At 39.4% G+C, this 23,153-nt stretch overlaps 1 protein-coding gene across 2 annotated transcripts in view; it reads left to right on the top strand.

The window, feature by feature from the left end:
* Positions 1–1,293: 1,293 nt before the first annotated feature.
* The window catches only part of fbxl17 (F-box and leucine-rich repeat protein 17), a 335,686-nt gene continuing 313,826 nt past the window's right edge, over positions 1,294–23,153 (top strand). For both annotated transcript variants that reach the window (XM_036578784.1, XM_036578785.1), the window contains exons 1-5: positions 1,294–1,458; positions 2,855–3,621; positions 4,786–4,908; positions 5,197–5,454; positions 10,663–10,794. In XM_036578784.1, coding sequence (XP_036434677.1) covers positions 2,875–3,621; positions 4,786–4,908; positions 5,197–5,454; positions 10,663–10,794 — 1,260 coding nt within the window. In that variant the 5' untranslated portion in view covers positions 1,294–1,458; positions 2,855–2,874. The remainder of the gene's footprint in view (positions 1,459–2,854; positions 3,622–4,785; positions 4,909–5,196; positions 5,455–10,662; positions 10,795–23,153) is intronic.

The raw sequence follows: 23,153 nt of genomic DNA, 5'->3' as shown, positions 1-23,153 counted from the left end.
CAAAGTTGTTATCTTGAAATAATGAATTAGTTATCTTGTTATCTCAAGATAAAGTTATCTTGAAATGAGTTAATTATCTTGTGATCTCAATTTAACAACAATGTGTTTTCGAATTTAGCAGAAGTGCACAAGCACTTGTTAAAAGGATGTTTTGGCTAAAATGAAAAATTTGACCATTGTTACATCAATAACTTTTGCTAACATGCCTACTCGCATACAACACTGTGTCACAATCTGGGTATTGGGAGTATTAGAAATACACATTCAGAATACAGAAATTAGGTATTTGTGTTCAGTCTTTTGATACATTTTGGAAAGGTAGTATTCAGAATGTAATTACTTTTTACATTTCTAGGAGAATGCATTTAGAATACATATAATAAATAATAAAAAAAGAAACACTGTCAGTTCTTGTTTATTAACTATTTTAAAATCAGCACATTTTAGCAAACATGCTTGTTAAGCAAACTCCAAAGAGAATCTCAATTACCAGCTTCTTTACAAACATTGCAGTTCCTAGTAGACTGATAAATTAAAGTGGTAAGTCAGTTATTTATCTCAGTGTTACTGAGCTCTTTTGAGGGATAATCTTCTCAGTAGTGGACATGTTTGTGAGTGAAATGCCAAGCATGAGCACACAAGTACACGTAAGTGTGAACTTTGGGACAGGGGAGGCATGTACTGTATATATGCCACAGCTGAATATGTTGTTTTAGAAATATCAGGTAAGACTGTTAACATCACAAAAACACTGACAAATTCCTGCCCCACAAACACAATGTTTATGTACTTCAGAAAGAAAAACAAACAAATTGCAAGTGTGAATTGTGCTGTGTCTAAATACTTAAACTTCCCTCCTTATCTGTGTTGATCTCGTCTGATCTGGTAGCCATGTGGATCCGTCCTGGTCAGCTCTAAATATACCCCCCCCCCACCCCCCCCAGGGCTATTCCGGGTGTTTTTCAGTGGTCTTTGTTCAATAAAAAAGCATTTACTTGAGCATAAATAATGGCATCCTCTGGTTCTTCTTCACCTGAAATGCCGCTGTATATTTACTGAGGCCGCGGGCTGCAGATAAGAATGTCGAGAAAAGATGATAGGAAATGAGGCTTCACTCAACTACTCGACTTTTCGGACGCAGGCTTTGAGACAGGCCAGAAAGCAGTGCTCGATTCAGTTGGACTTGTGAATCGGTTCGGCCGACTTGTTGAAAAGAGCCGGTTCAAAAAACGATTCGTTCACGATTCATTCATGTAAACTACAGGGGGAGGGACTTCCTTTGTAGTGCCGATTCCCGGATGTGTTTTCAAACTGCAAAGAGACTGAAGTAGCCAAGTTGTCATAGCGTTCAGGCTCGTTTACGGTACCGACACGGCGCTCTGCCTTTCAGCGTTCGTCTCCTTCTGTCCGGATCATGAGAGCGCGGGACAGAGGCGGGCCACGCCGCGCGGACTGCTGGTGAGGAGAGCCCGCTCGCTCCCACTGCTTCTCTGCTCTGCTCTGCTCTGCTGGAGTCGATGTTCGTTAGCAGACTTAGCTCACCCGCTATCATAGCAACAGCCGAGCTCTTCATGAATGTTACCCTGCGTTAGCTAGCACAACAACATGGAGCTGAGTTGTAAAACACGCAGAGACACACAGACCTGTTGATAAACAATGGGCTAGCTTAAAAGAGCCCCCCGTGTTCTAGCTAGCTGTCCTGCGTTACCCCGGTCTCGTGTTGAATTTTGAGAAATCTGCAATCTTTTGACTTTGGGCTCAGCCTCATTTAACTCTGTTACAGTGAAAATTCAACAGTGACAGCGAACCAAACTTGAATTTAACGTTATTTCACAAAGCAGGCTTTCTCAGTTAGCCACATAACTTTAAGCCAAAGTGAAGTGAAGAGTCTTCACTTTGGGCTGAAGGTAGAAATCCAGCTGTGTGGTCGGATTGTCTGCAGCAGACAGGTGTAGAGTTACTTGTTAATCTCAAAGCAGAGATCTTGGAACCTTATGGCTCGAAATATCACACGTTCCTGTACAAGCACATCACTTTCCAAATTCAAATGAAGCTTCACAAACAATGTGAAGTCAGTTCAGCCATAACATCACTCTTTGGTGAAAACTACTGTAATTTAGTTGTCAGTGTTTATTATTGTTGTGGTTGTGTTGGTTTGCTTTCTTATGTGAGTCGAATGACAGCGTAACTAGTTGTTATTTAGCTATTAATGTAGTTCAACACTGCAATTTTTTGTTATCAAGACACAGAGAATGGAGTGGTTCTGAAAGGCATTGATTAGGTTCATATGATGCCAGCGCACCCCCATGCACATTCATCAGTAATGGCTTTTGCCAGTTATGTATCTGACAGTCAAGAATTGCCTGTTTGGATGAAAGAGAGGACTTACATTCATTCAGGACTTGATGTTATTGCTAGAATTCAATGGTTAGGTTTAATAAAAGGTGTGTTTTCCTTTGGTAAAATATATCCAAATTCTACAATTGCCAGCTATCAGATTACCTCATTACATCAGTTGTGTCTGCTAAGGCAGTATCTATGTCTTTTGCACGTATTGTTTTAATGCAGTTGCTGGCGGTCTTTAAAAACGCTAAGAATTAGAGATGGCATATTGGAAAATGCTGGATTACATATTGGAGGGAAAAGAAGTGAATCTTAAGTAAAGTGTTTCAATAAAATGTGTAGTTTTAAGGCTTAGTAGTTTTTAAAGAAAAAAAAAATCTGATTGGTTGATACTGAGGGTTTCATTATCAGTATTGCTATTGGAAAAGATGTGATGATATCATGCCGTCTCTACTAAGAATGTTTGTGCCATTGTTTTAACCTCTGTTTTGTTACTCATTCTGTTTGCCAGAGTCAACGTGAGTCATCTATATGGGCCATCTTCTCTCGAAAAATGGCTACTGCCTGAAGAAGAGAACGCGGAAGTTGCGCAAGAAGAAGAAGAGGAGGAATTGCTTCCTTCAGGGCCCCTGCATGCTCTGCTTCATCGTCCGCAGCACCAGTGAGAGCCTTGAGGACGAGTGCCCCTGTGAGAGTGGTGGTGGTGCGGTGTCTGCTGCCTCCAAGTTCGCCGAACGCTACGCGTCGCTAAGCTCGCCTGAGGACTGCGCCAGATTCCTCCTGTCGCCCGGGGTGTTGGGCGTTGGCTGGGAGGGCCAGGGCCGGAGGAGTCTGCTGTCCACTGTGCCGGCCAGGCTGATCGGGGCCCCGGCGCTGTTCCACTGCTCTGCCGACTACTCAGAGATGGTGTGCAAGCGCAAGTGTGGTGAGCCGCGCCGGTGCACGGCTCCCTGCAAGCAGCCGCGTTGCGCCTTTCATGAGGCTGGGGAGGAAGGGGAGGAGGAGAGGCACACCTCTCCCACGGCCGGCCAGCGTCTCCTGCCCCAGCTATGCCCCCTGCCGTCCTCTTCCTCCGCCTCGTCCTCAGAGGAGGAGAGCTCAGGTGTGGGCCTACAGGCAACAGACTCGATTGATAGTCCCAGCAGTAGCGCTGCCACTCCAGAAAGCTCTTCCTTCTCTTGCCCGCTCTCTAACAGTGACGGTTCCGAGGAGGGAAAGAACACAGAGATTACAGACACATCCCGCATCAACCACCTGCCCTCCTCCATACTGCTCAAGGTTTGTGCACTCATTTATATGGGGTGGGCACAAATTTCACAATACAAAATCTATTGTGCTTTCTGCACTGGAGTTCAATAACGTTTTAAAAGATGAATAAAAAGTAATGTTGTCTTTTCTTATGACAACTTGTCAAAAGAAGGCGTGTTTAACACAGGCAATTTTTTTAGAATGTATATAAGTGTAAAATGTGAATGATATTGATTGCAGCTCAGGGAGAAATCATTTCCTTGCTTTATGGTTGTTTCTTGTAGGAATATCATTGCATCTTTTTTAACAGAGCTGTGGAAAGCATACAAGTTTGACTGGTAACAGTTTGTCTGTTACCAGTTTTTTATAGCATAAACTATTAAGCGTCTAACTATTCGATTCACATATTGTCTGGCAACCCTTATATAAAGCAATATTAATACGCATGTTCTAACACCCTTAGTGGCAACACAGCAAAAAAAACTCACCTGGCCACTATATTAGGAACATCATTCTAATACTGTGAAGCATACTGTGTTTATGCTGTCCCTACCATTAGATAATTACATGACTATGCACGTGTACAGGTGTTCCTAATAAAGTGACAGTAACATAAACTCATGATACATCTTGAATGTATCCAATTCAGGACCACTAATGAAGGTGTCTGATATGAAATGTCATATTTAGGGAAAAACTAATTCAGAGCAGACCCTAAATGACATTGTGATCGTGTAGTTGTCTGGTTGTAGACTCCATTAAGTATTTTAGGTTGTGGTTCAATCATTTGCAGAGAATGTTACTGGATAAATTGTATGACTCATAGTTGTTAGGATCAATGTCTAAGAGTAGAGCCAATTGCTAAAAGTAACACTAAACAGTCTTAAAAAGTTTCTAGGCCTTTGGGCTTGTGGTGCTGCAGGATTCAACATGTCTGTGACAGTTCAATGGTAGAGCAGTTCCTCTGAAAACTGGAGCTTTCACATTTACTTTGGCTCAGGTGACATGGCTTGTTTACTTTTTATATTGGTTGTATAAAGATAATATAATATTCATGCTCTATTTACACCAGAGTGAATCTAACAATTTGTCTTTTGAATGTGTTGAACTGTAAATGATCAACTGTTACTGTATTTAAACCAAGCTTGTCTTTAGATGACACATTTAAAAGACTGATCTTTTTTTTTGTTCTAGATTTTTTCGCATTTGTCAGTGAAAGAGCGTTGTCTTAGTGCTTCTCTGGTCTGCAAGTACTGGCGGGACCTCTGCTTAGACTTCCAGTTCTGGAAACAAATCGATCTCAGTGGCCTCCAACAGGTTAGTGCTTCACTTGTGTGCACTTGTATATTGTTATTGTTGTGATGATAAGAGAAGTTAATAGAGCAAGATTTTTTCAGCTAATTTTGACAGTAAAATAATAGCAAAATTAACATTAATTTATTCCTCATTAATGTATTTACTAAAATGTGTACTTTATTTTTTTTCAGTTCTTTATGAAATAACTGTGTATAAATGTGTATTATTCTGTTTATAATTAATGTTCTCTATGTCTCCTAAAAGAGTTCTGTTTCCCTTTAGTTACTTGACCCTCTCTTCATCCTACAGGTGAAAGATGACCTCCTAGTGAAGATAGCAACTCGGAGACAGAATGTAACAGAGATCAACATCTCCGACTGCCGGAACGTTCAGGACCATGGCGTGTGTACTCTGGCCTCTCACTGTCCAGGCCTGGTCAAATACACAGCATACCGCTGTAAGCAGCTCAGTGACCTCTCCCTCTGCACTGTAGCCTCCCACTGTCCGCTGCTGCAGAAAGTTCATGTGGGCAACCAGGACAAACTGACCGACAATGCACTGAAACAGGTCTGTACAACGGCCTAATCTTTGTTCCTCCCTTCAAGTTGTGAAGTGACTGGATTCTGGTTTGCTTTGGGAAATGTTTGGGTGCTTTTGATGAAAAGAGATCCAAGGAAAACTCTTTAATAACAGCTGTGTTCCTGAATGTTTGTTGCACATTGGAGTTTTGTGTTTTTAAGTGGAACTCCTGGTTAACTTCATGGACTAAAAAATCAAAAATTTCAGATATTGCAACAGAAAATCTACATTCCACATGTAAGATAGTAGCCTAGCCAGGGGTCCTTAACTTCTAACTTCAGGCCCACCTATTTATCAGTAGAAAGCATGAAGGCCCACAAAAGGAAAAAAAATTGCAAATAAAAAATATTTTATTTCCGAATTGCAGACAGAAAAAACAAATTAAAGATTAGATTGTACATTACTGGTCAACCACAGAAACTAAAATTTCATTTTAAAATGTGAAGATTAAAAAAGTAAGTTTTTCTTTTTATCTTCAGCTTTCTTTTGTTGCCCAGTGTCCAGGAGGCCAAGGCCAAGAGTAGATTATATTTTTCACAATATAATGAAAGTAAAAAAGTAGATGAAATGGTTAGGTGCGCTGTTGGTGCAGGTCTTATGTTTGAAAACATTTTGTATTTCTCTCTTATTATTAAATCAGTTATTTTTTCAGTGATTTTTATTTTTATTTATTTTTTTTTTATCACAAAGTGCCATCACCGGCCCTCTAAGGACCACTGGCTCCCCTGCAGTATAGGTCCGAGGGCCAAAAGAGAGTGCTTTGCACTGTGGTCCATGGCCAAGTGGTTGAGAAACCTAGGCTGCAATACAAGCAGATAGTCTTCCTTAATGGTTAAATTGTTAAGCACTGAACAATAGGCAGTTGGTGCTAGGCTTCATGTTCTGTTTCTGAGATGAAAATACTGGCCCATGTTTTGACATGGCCCTCTCTTCATCCACAGCATTCATTGGGATTGGTAGGGAGCGCCATGCGAGTTTAGCAAGACATGGGAGCCTCGATTCAAATGACTTCCAAAAACAACACTGGCAGTGTTTGCTTGCTGTGAGATATATTTGTAGATTTGGCTTTCCAACCAACAGTTTTTGACAAATCCAGGGGTGGCAGTGCGGAATGAATCCGAAAGTCCACTGTCAAAATAGGAACTTGGCAGGATCAAAAATGTACACTACATTTGCCTGTTGGTTGGTCCAGTAAAACCTATTTTGCACACTGTTCTCATTTGACTTCTCAGAATAGCAGCAATACTGCTGCTATTCTAATACTTCTGAATAATGCAAGAAAACAAGTGGTGATCTCTGGTATTTAACTCTGCTCAGCCCAGTTAAGGCACAACCCACTCGAAGGGTCCACATCCCATATGGAATTTTTCACTTTTGTGAAATCTTTGAAAAGATTCTGATGTAATGTGAAAAGCATGTTAAAATGTAAAAATGTGCAAAAACAGCCCATTTTGAATTTGCTGTTTATGTGAGGTCAGAAAAACTGTAACATTTACATATCCGTCTATTCAGCCTGCACCAGTTTAGCCCTGATGATTCACCCTGAAGTTATAAAGAGTGTTTCAGTCCAGACTGCTTTTTGAATGAGTACAATACAGGGCAGCCAGTGAAATTATTATTTACGTATATCAGTCTTAAAGGCACACTAACAAGAACAGCCTGTTTAATTCTAAGGGATAAAGAGAAGTATTGTTGTGTGACTGTTTATGACTGTTTATGGTACATAAACGCACACAAATGCCAGAAGAGGACCTCGGTGGGAAAATAAGATATTAGAAGAATAAAGGATGTGGACCCCTTAAATTTTAAATGCATTTTATGTCAAATTGTCTATTATACAGGAATAGACTAATATTGCCGTCAAAGACATGATTTTCATGGTTGCGAAAATACATAAAATATTGCAATTTCTAAATCCGTTTTGGTGTTTGGTTTATAAGTAGGCTACTACTTATGAGTAGTAACCTACTTATAAACCAAACACCAAAACGTAAATGATTATAAATGATTATATGTAAATGATTGTAAATGATTATATATGACGTAAATGATTATATTCCAAAATACATAAAATATTGACATAAAATAATAAGAATATGCTATTTATCATTTATAATCATTTAAGCATTTAATAGTTTATCAGTGTTTCCAAAATACATAAAATATTGCAATTTCTAAATCCGTTTTGGTGTTTGGTTTATAAGTAGGTTACTACTTATGAGTAATAACCTACTTATAAACCAAACACCAAAACGGATTTAGAAATTGCAATATTTTATGTCGTCTGAAATATGTCATCAAATTTTGGTTTGAAATATCGTTGAAATCTAAATGTGTCTGACATTGATATTTTTATCTGTCTGATGATGATATTACCATCATTATCTTATTTTATACTATGTAATATTGATGTTGTGCATCCCTAATTCACAGCTAAGGAAAATTCTGCTCCTGTTTTCAGATTAAATTCCTTTTAAGACCAATAATGTCTTTTCCAAACCTCTGAAAACATAGCAATTATAGTCTGTAACATTGTATTTCTTTTTTAGGTGCTCAGGGTTTTATTTATTTTCAGTGCCAGTCACTGGAAATTATTGGCCATTGTTTTGCTTGACCAATAATTGAGTTTAGCCTTTGTGTTTATAATAGAGGCACAAGATTGGAATTGTTACTCACTTTTAACACATGATCAGTGTTTTTTTATTTTTGCTGATTTGTCTTAGGATTTAATGACCAATAATGTGAGCCAGCCAAGTACACTTGTTCTGCATTGGAATGCTGTGTGGTCTCTAAAGATGCGCTGGTGATGATTTATTTGGCCAGTTTTTATCTGAAGCTCACACTTTGTGGGGTAAACAAACATATCAAATGCACTAAAACATTTCCGATGCTTTTTATTAACTAAACTTTCAATATAAACAACATTATTGCTATGTTATTTTTCAGTTTTAAATCGTTGCCTGTTTAAATGACATTAATCAAATGAAGTGCTACATCTCTGTACAATACATGCATAATTATGCCATGACATTTTGATCTAGATGTAGTGTGTGCAGTGTTCAAATACAGCCCAAGTGCGCTTACATGACTCATCACTTATGCCATAAACTTGCAACACATCTGCCTAAAAATAATAATCTTAAAAAAGCGAGCAAAAAAAGAGAGCAGAAATCTGCATGTTCTGATCATTGCCAGTTCTCATTGTGCCTCTGTAGTGGTGCACGTACTAGGCCTACCCACTAGTGTTGCACTAATGCTCTATCACACTTAAATGGAGCCTCGGTATCAACAATAGAGAATACCGATACCGTGAAACAATGTCTGATGCGCACCGACACTACTGAGTAGGGCTTGCATGCGTGTCAGTAGATGGAACTTAACTGAAGCGAGCAGCATATCGGTGGTGTGGGATTATTTCATGCTTTGGATGAGCAGTAGTAAATGCTTACTATACTGTAGCCTCAGTACTTTCAGGGTCGGCACGACCAGCAAGGACTTTAATAAATCAAATTTAATAAAGCATTTAAAGATAAACCATGCCAAACAGCACAGTGACCTTTTGCAGCTCTGAAAGCATTTCCAAGCAGTAAAGGCTATTCATTCAAGCTCAGTATCTTTACTTGTGACACTGAAAGAAAAAAAAAACATGGGGGGGAAAAAAAAAGAGTAGATAGATAAAATTTACATGGGGTCCTGGTGCAATTTCCTTTTTTCACAGGTGCAACTCTGATTTTATTTCTGTCTGGATAAGCCATGTTGGTGTTTTTCTCCTTCCTCCCCTGAGAAAATAACAGGCCGAATTCCCTACTGTTTTTCCCTAAACTCAGCAGTCTTCAGATAAATCTAGATCTCTGATTTTTGGTGGATTTTCCAGGGTTGTATCGTGTTGGAAAAAACATTTTTGACCGCATATCCATATGAAACATTTTCTAATCATGAATGAAATCATGGCTGATTAGAGGGGCGATATAATGGAAGCTACATGTATAAATCACTGTACAGTCGCATATACACTATATGGCCAAAAGTATGTGGACAACTTACCATTACACGTAAATGACCTTCTTGAGCATTCTATTCCTATTCCATAACCCTGGGCATTGATATGGAGTTGGCCCACTCTTTGGAGCTATAACAGCCTCTATTCCTCCGAAAAGGCTGATCATCCCAATGGTTCAGTGGGGTTGAGGTCAGGGTACAGGCCACTGGAGTTCCTCCACACCAAACTTGTCAAAGTTGGAAGCATGTAGTTGTTTAAAATGTTTTTGTTTACTGTAGCATTAATGTAATCCTTCACTGGACCTAAGGTGCAGACCTTGAAAAACAGCCCTAGTCCATTATCCCTCCTCCACCAAACTTTACTGATGGCACTTGGCATTCCAGTAGGTGGAGTTCTCCTGGCATCCGCCAAACCCAGATTCATTTGTCAGACGTCTATATACTGAAGCGTGATTCATCACTCCAGTGCATTTCCACTGCTCCAGAATCTGGTGGCAGTGTGCTTTACGCCCCTTGGTATTGCACATAGTGATCTTAGGCTTCTGTGCAGCTACTGGGACATGGAAACCCATTTCACAAAGCTCCTGATGCACAGTTCTTGTGCTGATGTTGTTTCCAGAGACCATTTGGAACTCTGTAGTGAGTGATGCAGCAGAGGACAGGTGAGTTTTATGCGCCACATCCTTCAGCACTTGGTCAGCTCAGTGTAAGCTGTTTCAAGTCTGAGCTGTTGTTGCTCCTCCATTTCACAATAATAGGACTTACAGTTGACTGGAGCAGATCTAGCAGGGAAGAAATTTCACAAACTGACTTGTGACAAAGGTGACATTCTATGACTGTGCCATGTTTAAAGTCACTGAGCTCTTCAGTATAACCAATTCTAATACTAGTGTTTGTCTATGGAGATTGCGTGGCTATGTGCTGGAGTTTATATACCTGTTAGTGACAGGTGTGGCTGAAACACCAGAACTCCATAATAAGAAGGACCACATACTTTTGGCCATATAGTGTAACTACATAACATCATCAAAACATTATTTTATATGCACAATATCGTATTGATCATATTAACCATGTCCCCCTATAAATTAATTCAATCCAAAAAAGGCTGAAGTGTGCGCCTTTTTCATAAACAATCTGATTGTCTCCTGGTACACCCCTAAGACGTCAATTTGTTTCCTTCCTCTGTCTCTGTAGCTGGGTGAACACTGTCCAGAGTTGAAAGACGTCCACTTTGGCCAGTGCTATAACGTCAGTGACGAGGGCCTGATAGCGCTGGCGAAGGGCTGCCCCAAACTGCAGAGAATCTACATGCAAGAGAACAAACTGGTAGGTGCCCTCTGTCTCCTACAGGCCTTTGCATGTGGGCATAGATCTTTTAAAAATTGCTTTCCTTGTTCATGTGCCTCATAGCAGCTTCCACTCTCTTGGCACTTATGTATTGGTGCGTCTGTTTCAAATGGAAAAGTGATTCTTGTATGAAAAGCCAGGCTCAGTGGCGTGAGACTATACGTGGTAGGTAAGGCATGGTTGGAGGGAACTCATAGAGGAGTTCATGGCTGAAAGACGAAACCTCTGTAACTAAATGAAACATGGGGTGCAGATTAACACTGTTGGGGCCTCTGGGGTTGTACCCGCTTTATGCCAGCGATAAACCACCCCCTCGCGCTCCGGTGCTGCTCGTCCTCCCAGGACAAAACAAAAGCAGATGTCCTGGTAATAGCTTTCTGATCTCTGTCTTTCTTTCTTGCTCTCTTCTTCTCTCATCCCATTTCCTTTTCAGTATCTCTCCCTAATATCTGTCTTACTGTACCCCTTTGCTTTTGAAGTTTGCTCCCTACCCCACCCCTCCAAACCTACCACAGCCTACTGTGGGCGCTTCTCTTGGGGAACATGTGGACCTTGTTTTGAAACTTTTGTTTTTTGGGTGGACAATGTTAGAGGAATTTACTGAATTATTAAAAAGAGCTCTGAGCAAGGGAATAAAAAGGGGGTCCTGTAGTGCATCTCTTTTCTGTGGTGTTTTTTTTTGTCCTGTGGTCAAATAAGATGTTTCAGATGCCATTTGTTATTGAGATCTGTGGTCTGTGAATAATGATTTGCACTCACACCAAAAATAGCTCCAATGCAGACGTGTCCAGAGGGAGTCAATGCCACCAATTAGTTAGGGTTGTCAAAAGTTCCTAATTACATTCAGCTTCTTCTTGTAAATACCCCTCCTGAGATGCTGGGCCTCCGTCAGCCCCTTTGTGTGGCCACTGGGGGGCAGTGGTGCTCCTTTTATAAACCGTGTTCATTGTAATGTACTGTTGGTCCATAACAAATCCTTTGAGATTCTGTTTATTAAATATGGATAAAATCACAGCTTACACTGCAGGAAGCAGGAGACTTAGCTGTGCTTAACACCTCGTATTTATTCTCAGATCAAAAACGTGTCGTTTCCCCCTCCCTTCTTTGTTTCAGCGTGATGCGTAGCCCTCGTGTTTTGTTTAGCCCACTTAAGCCTGTTAGCAATAACTTGCAACATTAAAAACAAATCCATCACAATAAAGGAGGGCTTTTAGCACCCTTTAGATCAGGTTGCTCACTCGTCATTTCCAGCCGTCCAGATGTGCGATTTTGGCAAGAAGGCCATGCCGGCCTCTCCTTCTCATTATGCTGTTGAGGAGCTTGAGCTGTGTTTCAGAGGAAATGTTATGTCTAGCTGCTCTGTTCTTCCTAAGAGCTTGTCATTAAGGTCTCTTTCTCTATGTCTAGAAGTGAATTCTAATGCAGTGCTGTTGTCGCGTCTTATCACTTTTTTTCTGAGCTTTGATTTCAAGACAGTTGGGCATTGATTCCAGACAATAATTAAGCTCCACTTATCTTCAAAGCTGAAAGTTTTCATTGAGCTGACGGTGAGACAAGAGCATCTCGAGTTTTGCTTGCAAGTTGGAACAGAATAGTTAGGGCTGGACAATATGTTGTCTATATTACCATACTGTGATACTGCTTTTTAGGTTTAGCTGTATGTTTAGCTGTATGTTTGTTCCACGTGAGACAGTAGTGTGTCTGTTGCCAAGCAGTTCGTTTCTGGCTTTTTAATTTTATGTTGTGCACTTTACTTGCTGTATCCATTGCTTTACAGTTAACTGCATTTATTAATACTGTGTGTAACTATATGGCATGTTTTGGGTGCTTCATATTGTTTTAAAAGAGCAGTTTGAAATTGATAAAATTTAAATCAGTTTCATTTCTGGATATGTGCTTTCTCTCTGGTTGACATTTGCTACTGAGTAAGTTCCCTTTAGTGCAATTTTAAAAGATGAAAATGGAACAAAACATGGATGGGATCAAATCAAAGCAAGCCAGTACTCTCATTAACTCTATAAATTTCATACATTTCTGATTAGGGCTGAATGATTAATTGTATATCATACTGAATCATATTGAAATTGCTATTTGAAAAGAGCTGCAATTTTAATTTTTATTATAGCCTGTATTATTAACAACATTGTCTTTAATTTTGAGTGGGGAAATTTAATTCTAATGACACAGAGCTCATGAACTGCCTGTAGATGAGTGACCAATCAGAAGCAACCAAACTTACAACTGTAACTCACTAGCAGTCTTGAGCCAGAAAAAAGGGGATATTCTGGTCGTCTTGGCCAAAATAGCAGGCAGGGACCCCATTTATTGAAAATAACTGCAATTTACATCACAGTTGCAATTTTGGTCAGATATTTTTGATATTTTAGATATTGAGATATTATCCCCAAATGGTTCAGCCCTATATCTGGTACTGTGATGTATTTGGAATCAATCATGATGTTGAGTTTTCCAAATATTGCCCAGCCCTAATAAGAGGCACAATTTAACTTACTATCTACTTCAGTTTTCCAGCAGTATCTGTCAAGAACAATACGCCTCCCTGAAGCAATGATTACAAATGCAGTTCTGTAGTTTACAGTAAACGTGTATTGTATTTCAATATCAAAATTGGTTCTTACTTAAAATGCAAATTGCCTGGCTGACCTCATTTCCACATTGATTTAAGTCGTTTAATTTCCATCCAGTTTCGCCGCTTGGAGGGCCCTGTCATTAAGATGTTGATTGGTGTGATGGTTTTGGTTGCTTGACTGCTACTCCACCATCCTTCGCAGGAAGTTATGGTGATAATTGAGGTATAATAGCGTCAGAAGCATTCGCCCTGTTGCCGGGATACAACAGTGGACATTGACTTTGTTTTCTGTTGGCATATTTTTCTGGTTTGAAAACAAGCTACCTTTTTTTGGCTCCACATATTTCTCAGCTGCATGTGAAAGGACCAAAAGGACCATCATCCTCTCTATCCTCTTTATCTCTGAGGTCATACTGCCTGAAACTGTAGTCTCTTTCTCTCTCTCTCTCTCTCTCTCTCTCTCTCTCTGTCTCTCTCTCTCTCTCTCTCAGTAGCGAGGCACCGTCAGGTCTGCCCCTGACATCTGAATCTCTCTATCGTGACGGCCCCGAATGTTTTCGGTGACAGATCGCACAATTGCGCAACTCCTTTTCAATGAAGGCCCCTGGCCTCTATCCTCCTCCCCCTTGGCCCTGCTAATGGAGTAAAGTGATCCTGTCTCTGTCTCTTACAATCAATGATGAATGGGGATGATCCGTAGATGGGTCTGCTCTTCCTTCCTCCCTCCCCGATCTGCCTTTCTGCTCCTCTGTGCTCCACCTCACACAGATAATTGAATAATTAAAAAGCTGGAACTTGTTTCTGTGCGGTCTGCGTGTTACCGCTTTCCTCCACTTGGTCTGCCAGGAGGATTTTTTTTTAATCAATATGATCTGGAAGCGTTCAAAAGCCCCAACAAAAGTTATAGGCCTCTAAAGAGTACCTTTGGACTTTTGAGACTACATTTATTTGAGCACTGTTCTAAGGAAATGCATTATTTCATGCTGATAAATTGTTATGCAATGCATGGGTTTTTATACAAAACACGTTTATATTAAGGGCTGACCGATATGATTTTTTTTTCCGGGCTACTACCAGTACTGATTATTAGTAAGCAGGGACCGATAACTGATATTTGGGGCCGATATTCATTTACCATAAATTTGTTGCTTGTAGTGTGAAAATTTACAAAAAATGCAACTCTTTTAGTGCAACTTACATTATATGAAGATTAGAAAATTATAAAAAGTATAGTGCTTTGAGCTTTAGACAGTATAGGCTGCACAAATAGCAACTTTAAGCATTTTAAAGCAATCTTTAAACAGAAAAAAAGTCATGTAACTAGATCTCAATGATGTCTAATAGTCAATTACATTTGTAAGAAAAATGGAACTTAAAAACGGGGGCCCAAAAACTTTAAATTCAAATATTTATACAAATATATTGGCACAATTTTTATATAAAACAGATATATGGTGTGACTCACTGACTGTTGAAAGGACATCAGGGTTGAAGCTTGCCTTGTTAGATTATGGGTGCAAGCGAGAAAGAGTAGGTAAAGGCTAAAAACTGTAAATAGCCTACACTAACCAGTCTATAAATACATAACCCCAGTAAAAATATTACAGTAAGCATCTGAACAATCATGCAGTAGAAATTCTCTCTCACACAAAACAAATGTGATGTTTCAGACATCACATTTGGACAAGTCACGTTTGTTTGGCTGGAGTGAAATTATATAATTGAGTGCATTATTCTTTACCTCCCGCTATGGAAGTGAAGGCAGGGACTGTTTATTACTGTGCCTCTTACAAACACTGAAAATTGGATTTGCTTGGTACGGGGCGGGACATACAGACAGACCGAAGAGCTGTGTTTTTTTGATCATGGTTGCATCAGACATGCGCATACAAAACAAAAAGTGATTTTATCTGCGAGGAAGCAAGTTAAAGTGCCGGTTCTGATAATTGGAAAAATGTTGAATATCGGCTCTGATTATCGGTTGGGCTGATAATCGGTCTACCCCTATTTTATGTAAGGTTTATAAAAATACAGTTTACAGTTTTAATTAAGAAGTAAATATATAATGTAATATAAAACTTAAAGATAAACATACCATTGAATTTGAATAATTCTGATATTCTTGTTTTATTACCATCTTTTTAAATAAAATAAATAGTCTACTGCTGCGGTCTCTCTGCACAACACAGTGGGAATGCATGTTTACATGGTTATAATCTGAACAGGATACAGCCATAGGGTAAAAAATTGTAAATTTGATTTGATATGGTGCAGTGGTGTCTCGATATGCTAAATTTTTTTTTCAATACTGCAGAAAAAAAGAGTGAATAAAAATGTGCCTTATATTAATGTGTTGATATTTCCATTATTAGTTTTTTAGTATATTTATCAACATATCATTATTATTTAAACAAAAGCTGTGCTTTATAATGTCCCAATCTAATGCCATAACCACAAGCTTATATGTTAGCCCTAAACTAACACACCAGCATAGTCATGCTGTAGGTCATTATATAATCATACAGTATGATACGGTATGATACAATGCCGTACAATATGAGGCAGTAAGATGCATTGTATCTTTGCAACCCTAATGTTTATTAAAATTGTTCTTGTTTGCAGTTGATTTTCTGGTGTTTAAAAGTTTAAAGGAGCCAAACAATGAAAAGCCGTATACTTTTTTGGATGAAGTCTAATGTAGCATCTCAAAACTGTTAAAATGATTTTATGATAAAATGATGTTTACTCCCAAGATCATGCAATCTGTATATGGAAAGTAAGCCACCAAAGCTGCCTATTTTGAGTGAATTATTTTTATGATGGCATGAAAAATCAAACCGTTTGCATACAGTACTGTGCAAAAGTTTTAGGTACCTAAGAAATTGTTTAAAACCATTTTTCTGGGCAGTAAGTGTGCTGATATAAAATTTAAATAAACATTAACACAGTAAAAAGTAACAAGAATTTGTTCAAAAAAATGCTTGATATCTTTTGAGCTGGTTTCAAGAACAGGTTTGGTTCTGGATTCCTACTCATTGAAGTCCACCCCTGGCCTGATTTAACCTAATGAAGCATTGCTTTGTCAAACCAGGTGTAAATACGAGTAAAATTCGGAAGAGGTTTTGAAATGGTTAAGTGAAAACATTGACATACACAAAATCAGTACTTATTATATTAATGTTATTTGATTTATTCTAATAATGATGTTTTTCTGAGCAGGCGAACACTTACTTCCAGGGTAAATGGCTTTTTAAATAAAAATGTAAGTTTTCAGGTGCCTAAAACTTTTACACAATAGTGTATATCCTGTTATCCAGCTTAAAGCAGTTTAGCTCCGCCCATACATGCTGAAGTTTTAAGGAGAGTTTCAGCCCAGAGAGTTTTTTTTAAATGTGGCACAATGCAAGACAGAACAGAGCTCATTTACATATATCAATCTTAAAGGCACAATGGAAAAAAAATAGCCTGTTTAATTCTAAGAGATAAAGAAAGGTTGACAGTGATCAGGGAAAAATTAATTGTGGTTTTTGGTACATAAACCAGCACAAATTTCACAAGTTGACTTCAGGGGACAAATTTTAATGCAAGGAAAAAGTAAGATATAGGCCGTTAAGAAAAAGTCTATGAGTATAATTCCTGTGGTGGAATGATTTTTAATATATTATAATTATTATACAGTGATACTACTGAAGCTACCATTTTAGTCATTAATATTATACTGAGAAGTCTGAATGTAAACAGCATCTGTTGTATTTACACACCTAGCACCTGTGTTTCTCCTGAAAGCTTAAAACAGTAATGATACTGACTAATAGCTCAGTAGCTTGGGAAAGTATCGCTGCATGCTGTGTAATTAGTGCTGGGTTTCCACCCTGTCCAGATGGCCATGGCTTTTAATGACCTGAGTGCGATTAGAACAATATTTGAACTCTGGGGCAGCGTGTTGAAATTGAATTTTCACCTATATTCAGATTTACTGACTATGCCAAGCTCCTGCCCCCACTCTTTATGGGCAAGTAGCTTGAGAACTAAAAGCAATTAAGCAGCATGTTTAGCCAATTACCCAGCTTGTGATGGTCTCCAAATCAAATCTTTTGTTTCAGGCCCAGGTTGAACTTCGCTAAAAGAGCCCTGGCTCTTAAATTGGCCCACTTGTCTCCTTGTCAGGTCTGAACTGCTGAACCTGCCGCTAACGTCAGCGCGAGTGAGTACGTGGGACGACAGGCTCAGAGACTGAAACGGTGTAGAGTTTCTCCGCATTTCAGAGTCTCCCTATGCTCTGGAAGCGAATGGCGGTAATTGACTTCATTCGACTTTGGGGTTTTTACAAATGAGAGCAGGGAGCAGGATTTTCCCCTCGCATTTTTATTAAAAAGACAATGTATATGGCACAAAGTATGCGTTCACTGTTGTTTGGGAGGAGTGTTAATTATTCTGTACCAAAAGTTGAAGTATATTGCGTTATCTACAAAACAGACTCAAGACCATTTGCAGGGGAAAATAATAAATAAATAAGTAAGAAGGAGCTGAAGTCACTTTCCTGACAGTTTGGAGCACACATGAAACACCCCAGCATATGGATAATCATGTCAATTAATTTGTTCCTCGCAATTAAATCTGAATTCCGCCAGCGATGTTCATTTTGCAGGAGGAGGCGGCTTTTCTCTCCGGCTTTTTCCGCGTCTCCCTCGGCTTCCTTGAAGCGCATGATTTTAATTTTCCCTTGGTGGTGATATCATAGGAAACGGCTCAGCCTGCTTTTTTCAGAGGCACGCACGAATCCGCGCTGAGATTACACACACGCTGATCTGATTATCCCCACTTTTAATTAGCCTAAATGTCTAATGTAAATGGAATTGTTGATGACCTGAAATAGATTAGTATGTGGCCTCAATTTGGCTCTAATTACATGTATGTACCCAGTTATATATTTTTTTTCTTTCCCGTTTCGTTTCTCATAGTCTGTGATGGATTGGACAGTGACAGCTATGAGGACTGGCAGCTTGAGTGATGCTTGCTGTAAGAATCGGTCAGATGTCTAAAGCCCCTTTCTTATTGAAGCTCAGATAGATTTTAACCCTTAGAAGTTGCAGTTATTGCCTGTGGTAACAAAACATGGTATGATTTGGTATGAATAATTTTTTGCTAGTAGCGCATTGAAACAAGCAGGGAAGCGCAGAGGAAAGTGTGGATTCTAAACTTTTAATCTACACCATGTGTTCGTAAGTAGAAGAAGAGATATTTTATTATGATTTGAATTTGATGACAAGTACTTGTTGTGCATACAGTCTTGTTCTGCAGCAAGAAAAATCATGTTTTTACCACTGGTTGACATCAAAACATGGAAAGAAGAGGAAATGCACCAGAATTTTAGCAAAAATAAAAAGAAAAAAGCAAAAGATTAAATAGGTCTACAGTGAAATGTCAAAATCTGACATATAACAAATAATTTGAATGGTAATGAAGATGATAAATAGCTATAAAAAATGTTGTTTGTTCCCTTCGCTCTCCTGCACTTGTCAGCACAGACATGTTCACAGATTGAGCAGCATTTCCATCAGAATTTTCATCATGTCAGCATTTAAAAAAGTGTTTTTTTTATGTAAATGCTTTGTATTGTGGCAGATTTACACATTTTTTGGTATGGAGGAAGCTGCAGGTGTGCTGTCTGTTTTATCTCTGCACGGCCGTCTTTGTGGAGAGGTGTTTTCACAGCTGGGGGTCCTTCCTCTCCTTTCACCCCTCGTTGCTCACTAGCAGCTCACTGCAGGGTCACATTTTACACAGAGAGCCAACAGTGTCCTTAATCTAATCACAGAGTTACAAGGGAAAAATATTTTATTTGCTCATTTTAATTCAGTATATTACAGTCAATGGCCATTCTGCTGGTGGAATGGTGGCTAGGTTTCCTGCAGAAAGGGTTAATGACATTCTGCTATTGAAATCATTTAAATGCTACTGTGTAAGTCATTTTGTTACTTTGTAACACATGCATTTGTTAGATTCTGTCTTTTCTAAATGACGAACACTAGAATGACGTGTGCTAAAAGCACCCTCTGCTGGAGAAATGTCAGACTGCTGAAAGATTGCCCAAAACCACGTGCCTGTGCTTTACATATCAGAAAAACAAGCTGTTTTAAGTTGTTATCGAGGAGGAGCTTTGGAATGCAGTTTTACATGCCTTCTGGTAAAGTGTCATATTTTCATTATTTTACAACTTGTAATATTATTTTGCAAACCATGTAAAGTTCAGTTAGCCCTTTACTTTCAGTTCTCTTTCCCAACATGGCACTTATTGCCTTTTATGTATCATCTGCATTAACATGTTAATTCAAAAACATAAATAAAAGCATAAATTGAAGCATAAAGTGGCAAATTATATATAAAAGAACACTTTCTTTTCCTTTTGGTTTTGGTTTTTAGCTTAGTGTGTCCTGAATATTTTTTTCCTTTCGATGCATCGTCAGAAATGAGTCAGAATTACAGATTCAAATGTCAAATACAAATTGGATGTCATTAAATATGTAGCTACGTAATTATATTTGAATAATATAGCAAAAGGAAAGTAATAACTTTTCACTTCTAAAGGTTAAACATTCAGGAGTTGTGGAATGACAGCACAGCGTAGCTGCACCATTTGAAGTGTATATTTACGGAGCATCAGATGGAGGCCTAAGCATTCTAAAAGGAACGGAAAGGAAGTGGTAATGACTGCTGTCTGTTGTAAATGTGCTTCTTCTAGCCCATCCCATCTTTTCATGATGTGCAAGGGGAAACTTTAAGAGTGAAAATGTTCCCTGGAAACTTGTCATGAGAGCATCCTGCAATTACGTTTAAATAGAACCAACTCTCAAAGTAAAGCGAATATTTTTGGCTCTCCCCCCTCGCTCATCTTTAGATCTGTGCAGATCTTGGAGAGAGCGAGGGAGTGATCTAACGTTTAATTAAACGTTAAGTATTTCCCGTTCCCTTTTTGACACCTAAGACTACGTTTTGGGCTGGTGACAAGCAGTTAAAGTAACCCTTTCTGTAACCAGGACTGATCAACCTGAGCTTTATTAGTTTTTTTGCTTCTTTTTTTTCTTTTGTTTTCTTCCATCAAACCTGAGCAAATCTTTGCGAATCAAGTCAACAGCACTTATGTCCTTTAGTCTTTGATTGGGCCAATTTCCTCTCCTCCTTCTCACCTCATGTTTGCGTGGGTGGTTGGGAAATCACTGACCATGTTGCACTTGTTTCCCCCTGTTTATCACAGCTCAAGGAGACTGCTTTGAAGCTGTCTGGTCGATCCTTGGTGGAGAGGAAAAAAAACTCAACTTTTTCATGTCATTAAAGCCTTGTTTGGAGTTTTCATCACTTTTGTTGAGTGGGGAAGTAATCACATCCATTGATGAAGCCCGTGTCTCCTTTGATGGCTTGACGAAGTGAGACAAATTGATATCGATATGTTTTGCTACTGTCTGGTCAAGAACAAAAAAGCCCCCAGAAAGAAGCCGAGCGCTTTCTAAATGTCACGTCTGGGCTGTACGATATGAGACTCAGGGAAGCGTCCTTTAAGTGTCTCGTGGGAGGATTACACCTTGAGAAACCCTGGTGGACAAAGAGGGGTGCTTTTGAAAAGGTTCATCTGTTGCAACCTTAGATTGGTGATTCTTGGAGGTTGCTTGAGGACTGATCCCAGCTGCGGCTTTGGCCTTTGGGGCCGATCCTCCTCATACAAGGACATGGCGTTGGCCCTCGGGTACTTTGATGGACTGCGTCTCGAGGAAGATTAGGCAGTCGATCTGTGTTCACTCAACAGTTATCAGTACAGTGGAAGGTTTCCCAGAAATCTTAATTGAAACGTGAGCGTCTCTCTCTGCCTCTCCGGAGCGTTGTATTTTTTTCAGTGAGAGTGTGTGGTATGTCCCTCAGAAAGCCGCTTGGAATAATTTATGTGGCCCTGGTGAATGAAAATGCTATGTGCATTACCGCATAGAGTCACGACAAATAAAAAACTCCAGCCCTCCAAGTCATATCAATCTCCATATGGATGTGGCCCTGTTTGAAATTCTGGCCTAACCGTAATAACTATATGACTATGATTATCTAAATGAACACGTCATTTTTGACTTTGGTCCTAGATGATAAACAAGAGTGGTGACAACTGTAGTTCATATGGGAGTGCAGTGGACTATTTCACAGCCTGTAGGGGGTGCTCTAAGACTAGTCTCTGTCTGCAGTCTGCAGTCTGCAGTGTAATATATGTAGTCAGGGAGAATAATGTCCAACTCAGATATACATGCTTTGATCTTTCATATGATAACCAACCAATTTTGTATGAACCTTATCTTGTATTGTCATTACACTTTTTTGTTTGAAAGTCGTGATACTGTTAAAAGATATTTTTTTTTCTTAATTTGGCCTAAATGTTCCTCAGTAATCTGAGTGTTCCTCTTTTTCCTCTTCTTTGCCTCTATTGTCTTTTCAGGTTGTATGTTTGTCGCAAAAAGAAAAGGTGTTTATTTTAAATTTATTTTAAATGTTTAATTAATTTTGTGAGCTGGGTTGCATTAATGCTGCTTGTATTTTTCAGGGTTCATATAGAGTAAAATGAAAGAGATCTTTTGTATACTTGGCATTGAGCAATGAGCAAAAGAGACACAGGCCTGCAAGGTATCGGGGTTCCCCAGGAGTATGTAATAGGACCTTATTGAGTTTCCCTCAGACATAATTTTTGCACATTTCTTCTTATTATTAAGCAATCCTTAAAGGTTTCCACATAATTGAGCCAAATGCCACACTGTAGTCATGGACATAGTGGTTGGGTTCAGAAATGAGGAGACGTTCTTGGTTATTGACACTTCCGCAGGTTATTTGGAGATGATTCATGGCTAGCTGTGGACACTGCTCACCTCTTGCCCTCCCCCACTACCTTCTGATGGCTTTTCCTTTTGTCTGAGCTGGAGGAAATGTGACATCATGGTCACCATCGTCTGTAGCCAGGAGGCCTCTTTCCAAAGAGTGAAATGGAAGCCTTAAAATGTAATGTAGGATGGCAAATGATAAATAGCTGCTGGTTAGCTGTGGAATCTGTGGGACAGTACAAGGTTAGCCAGGCCTCTGCACTTTCCCCCTCGGCTTATTCAGTGCGTTTGCCTTTCCTCAGAAAACTTCTTTCTCTTTCTCTCCGGCTCAGGTTTCAGCATTCAGTGTTCTCACCTTTTAATGCTAGCACTCTACTTCTTTCAATCTCTTCTTTATTTGTTTTAAGAAATCTTTTACTCTCTTTCTCTCTCGCTCTCTTGCTCTCACCCTCTCTGACTTGCCACCCTCCAATCACTCTTTTGTCTCCCTATCTCTCTTTAGCTTCTCTCCTGTCTCTCTCTCTCTGTCGCTTTTCTCTCTGATTGAGTGCTCCTGATCTGCCCTAATCATCCAGCTTCATTACGACTGATGGATGCGCTTTCCAGCTTGCTATTCGTCTCCTGCTCCATGAACGAGGAGATCACAGAATGCCGAAGGGAGTGGCTAACCACTCGCCGTCCTGTTGTTGCTGCAACTGGGAGGTGATGTAGTGTCTTAGTCACACAGATCATCTATCCATCTCTGCTGGTGCAACAAGACAGTTATATAGGATGTTTCTGGATTACTGTGACTCACAGTCTTCGTTCCTGGTGATTTTTGCTGCTTTTGTCGTAGTTCTGCCACTAAGACTGATGTTTCTTCTGACTCTTGTCTCTTCCACTCTGCTCTAGAGGCATTCTCT

This window comes from Colossoma macropomum, unplaced genomic scaffold (genome assembly GCF_904425465.1).
Source record: "Colossoma macropomum unplaced genomic scaffold, Colossoma_macropomum, whole genome shotgun sequence".
In the NCBI taxonomy this organism is placed as follows: domain Eukaryota; kingdom Metazoa; phylum Chordata; class Actinopteri; order Characiformes; family Serrasalmidae; genus Colossoma; species Colossoma macropomum.
The sequence above is the reverse complement of the archived record's forward strand: the minus strand, read 5'-3'. Positions and strand labels throughout refer to the sequence as shown.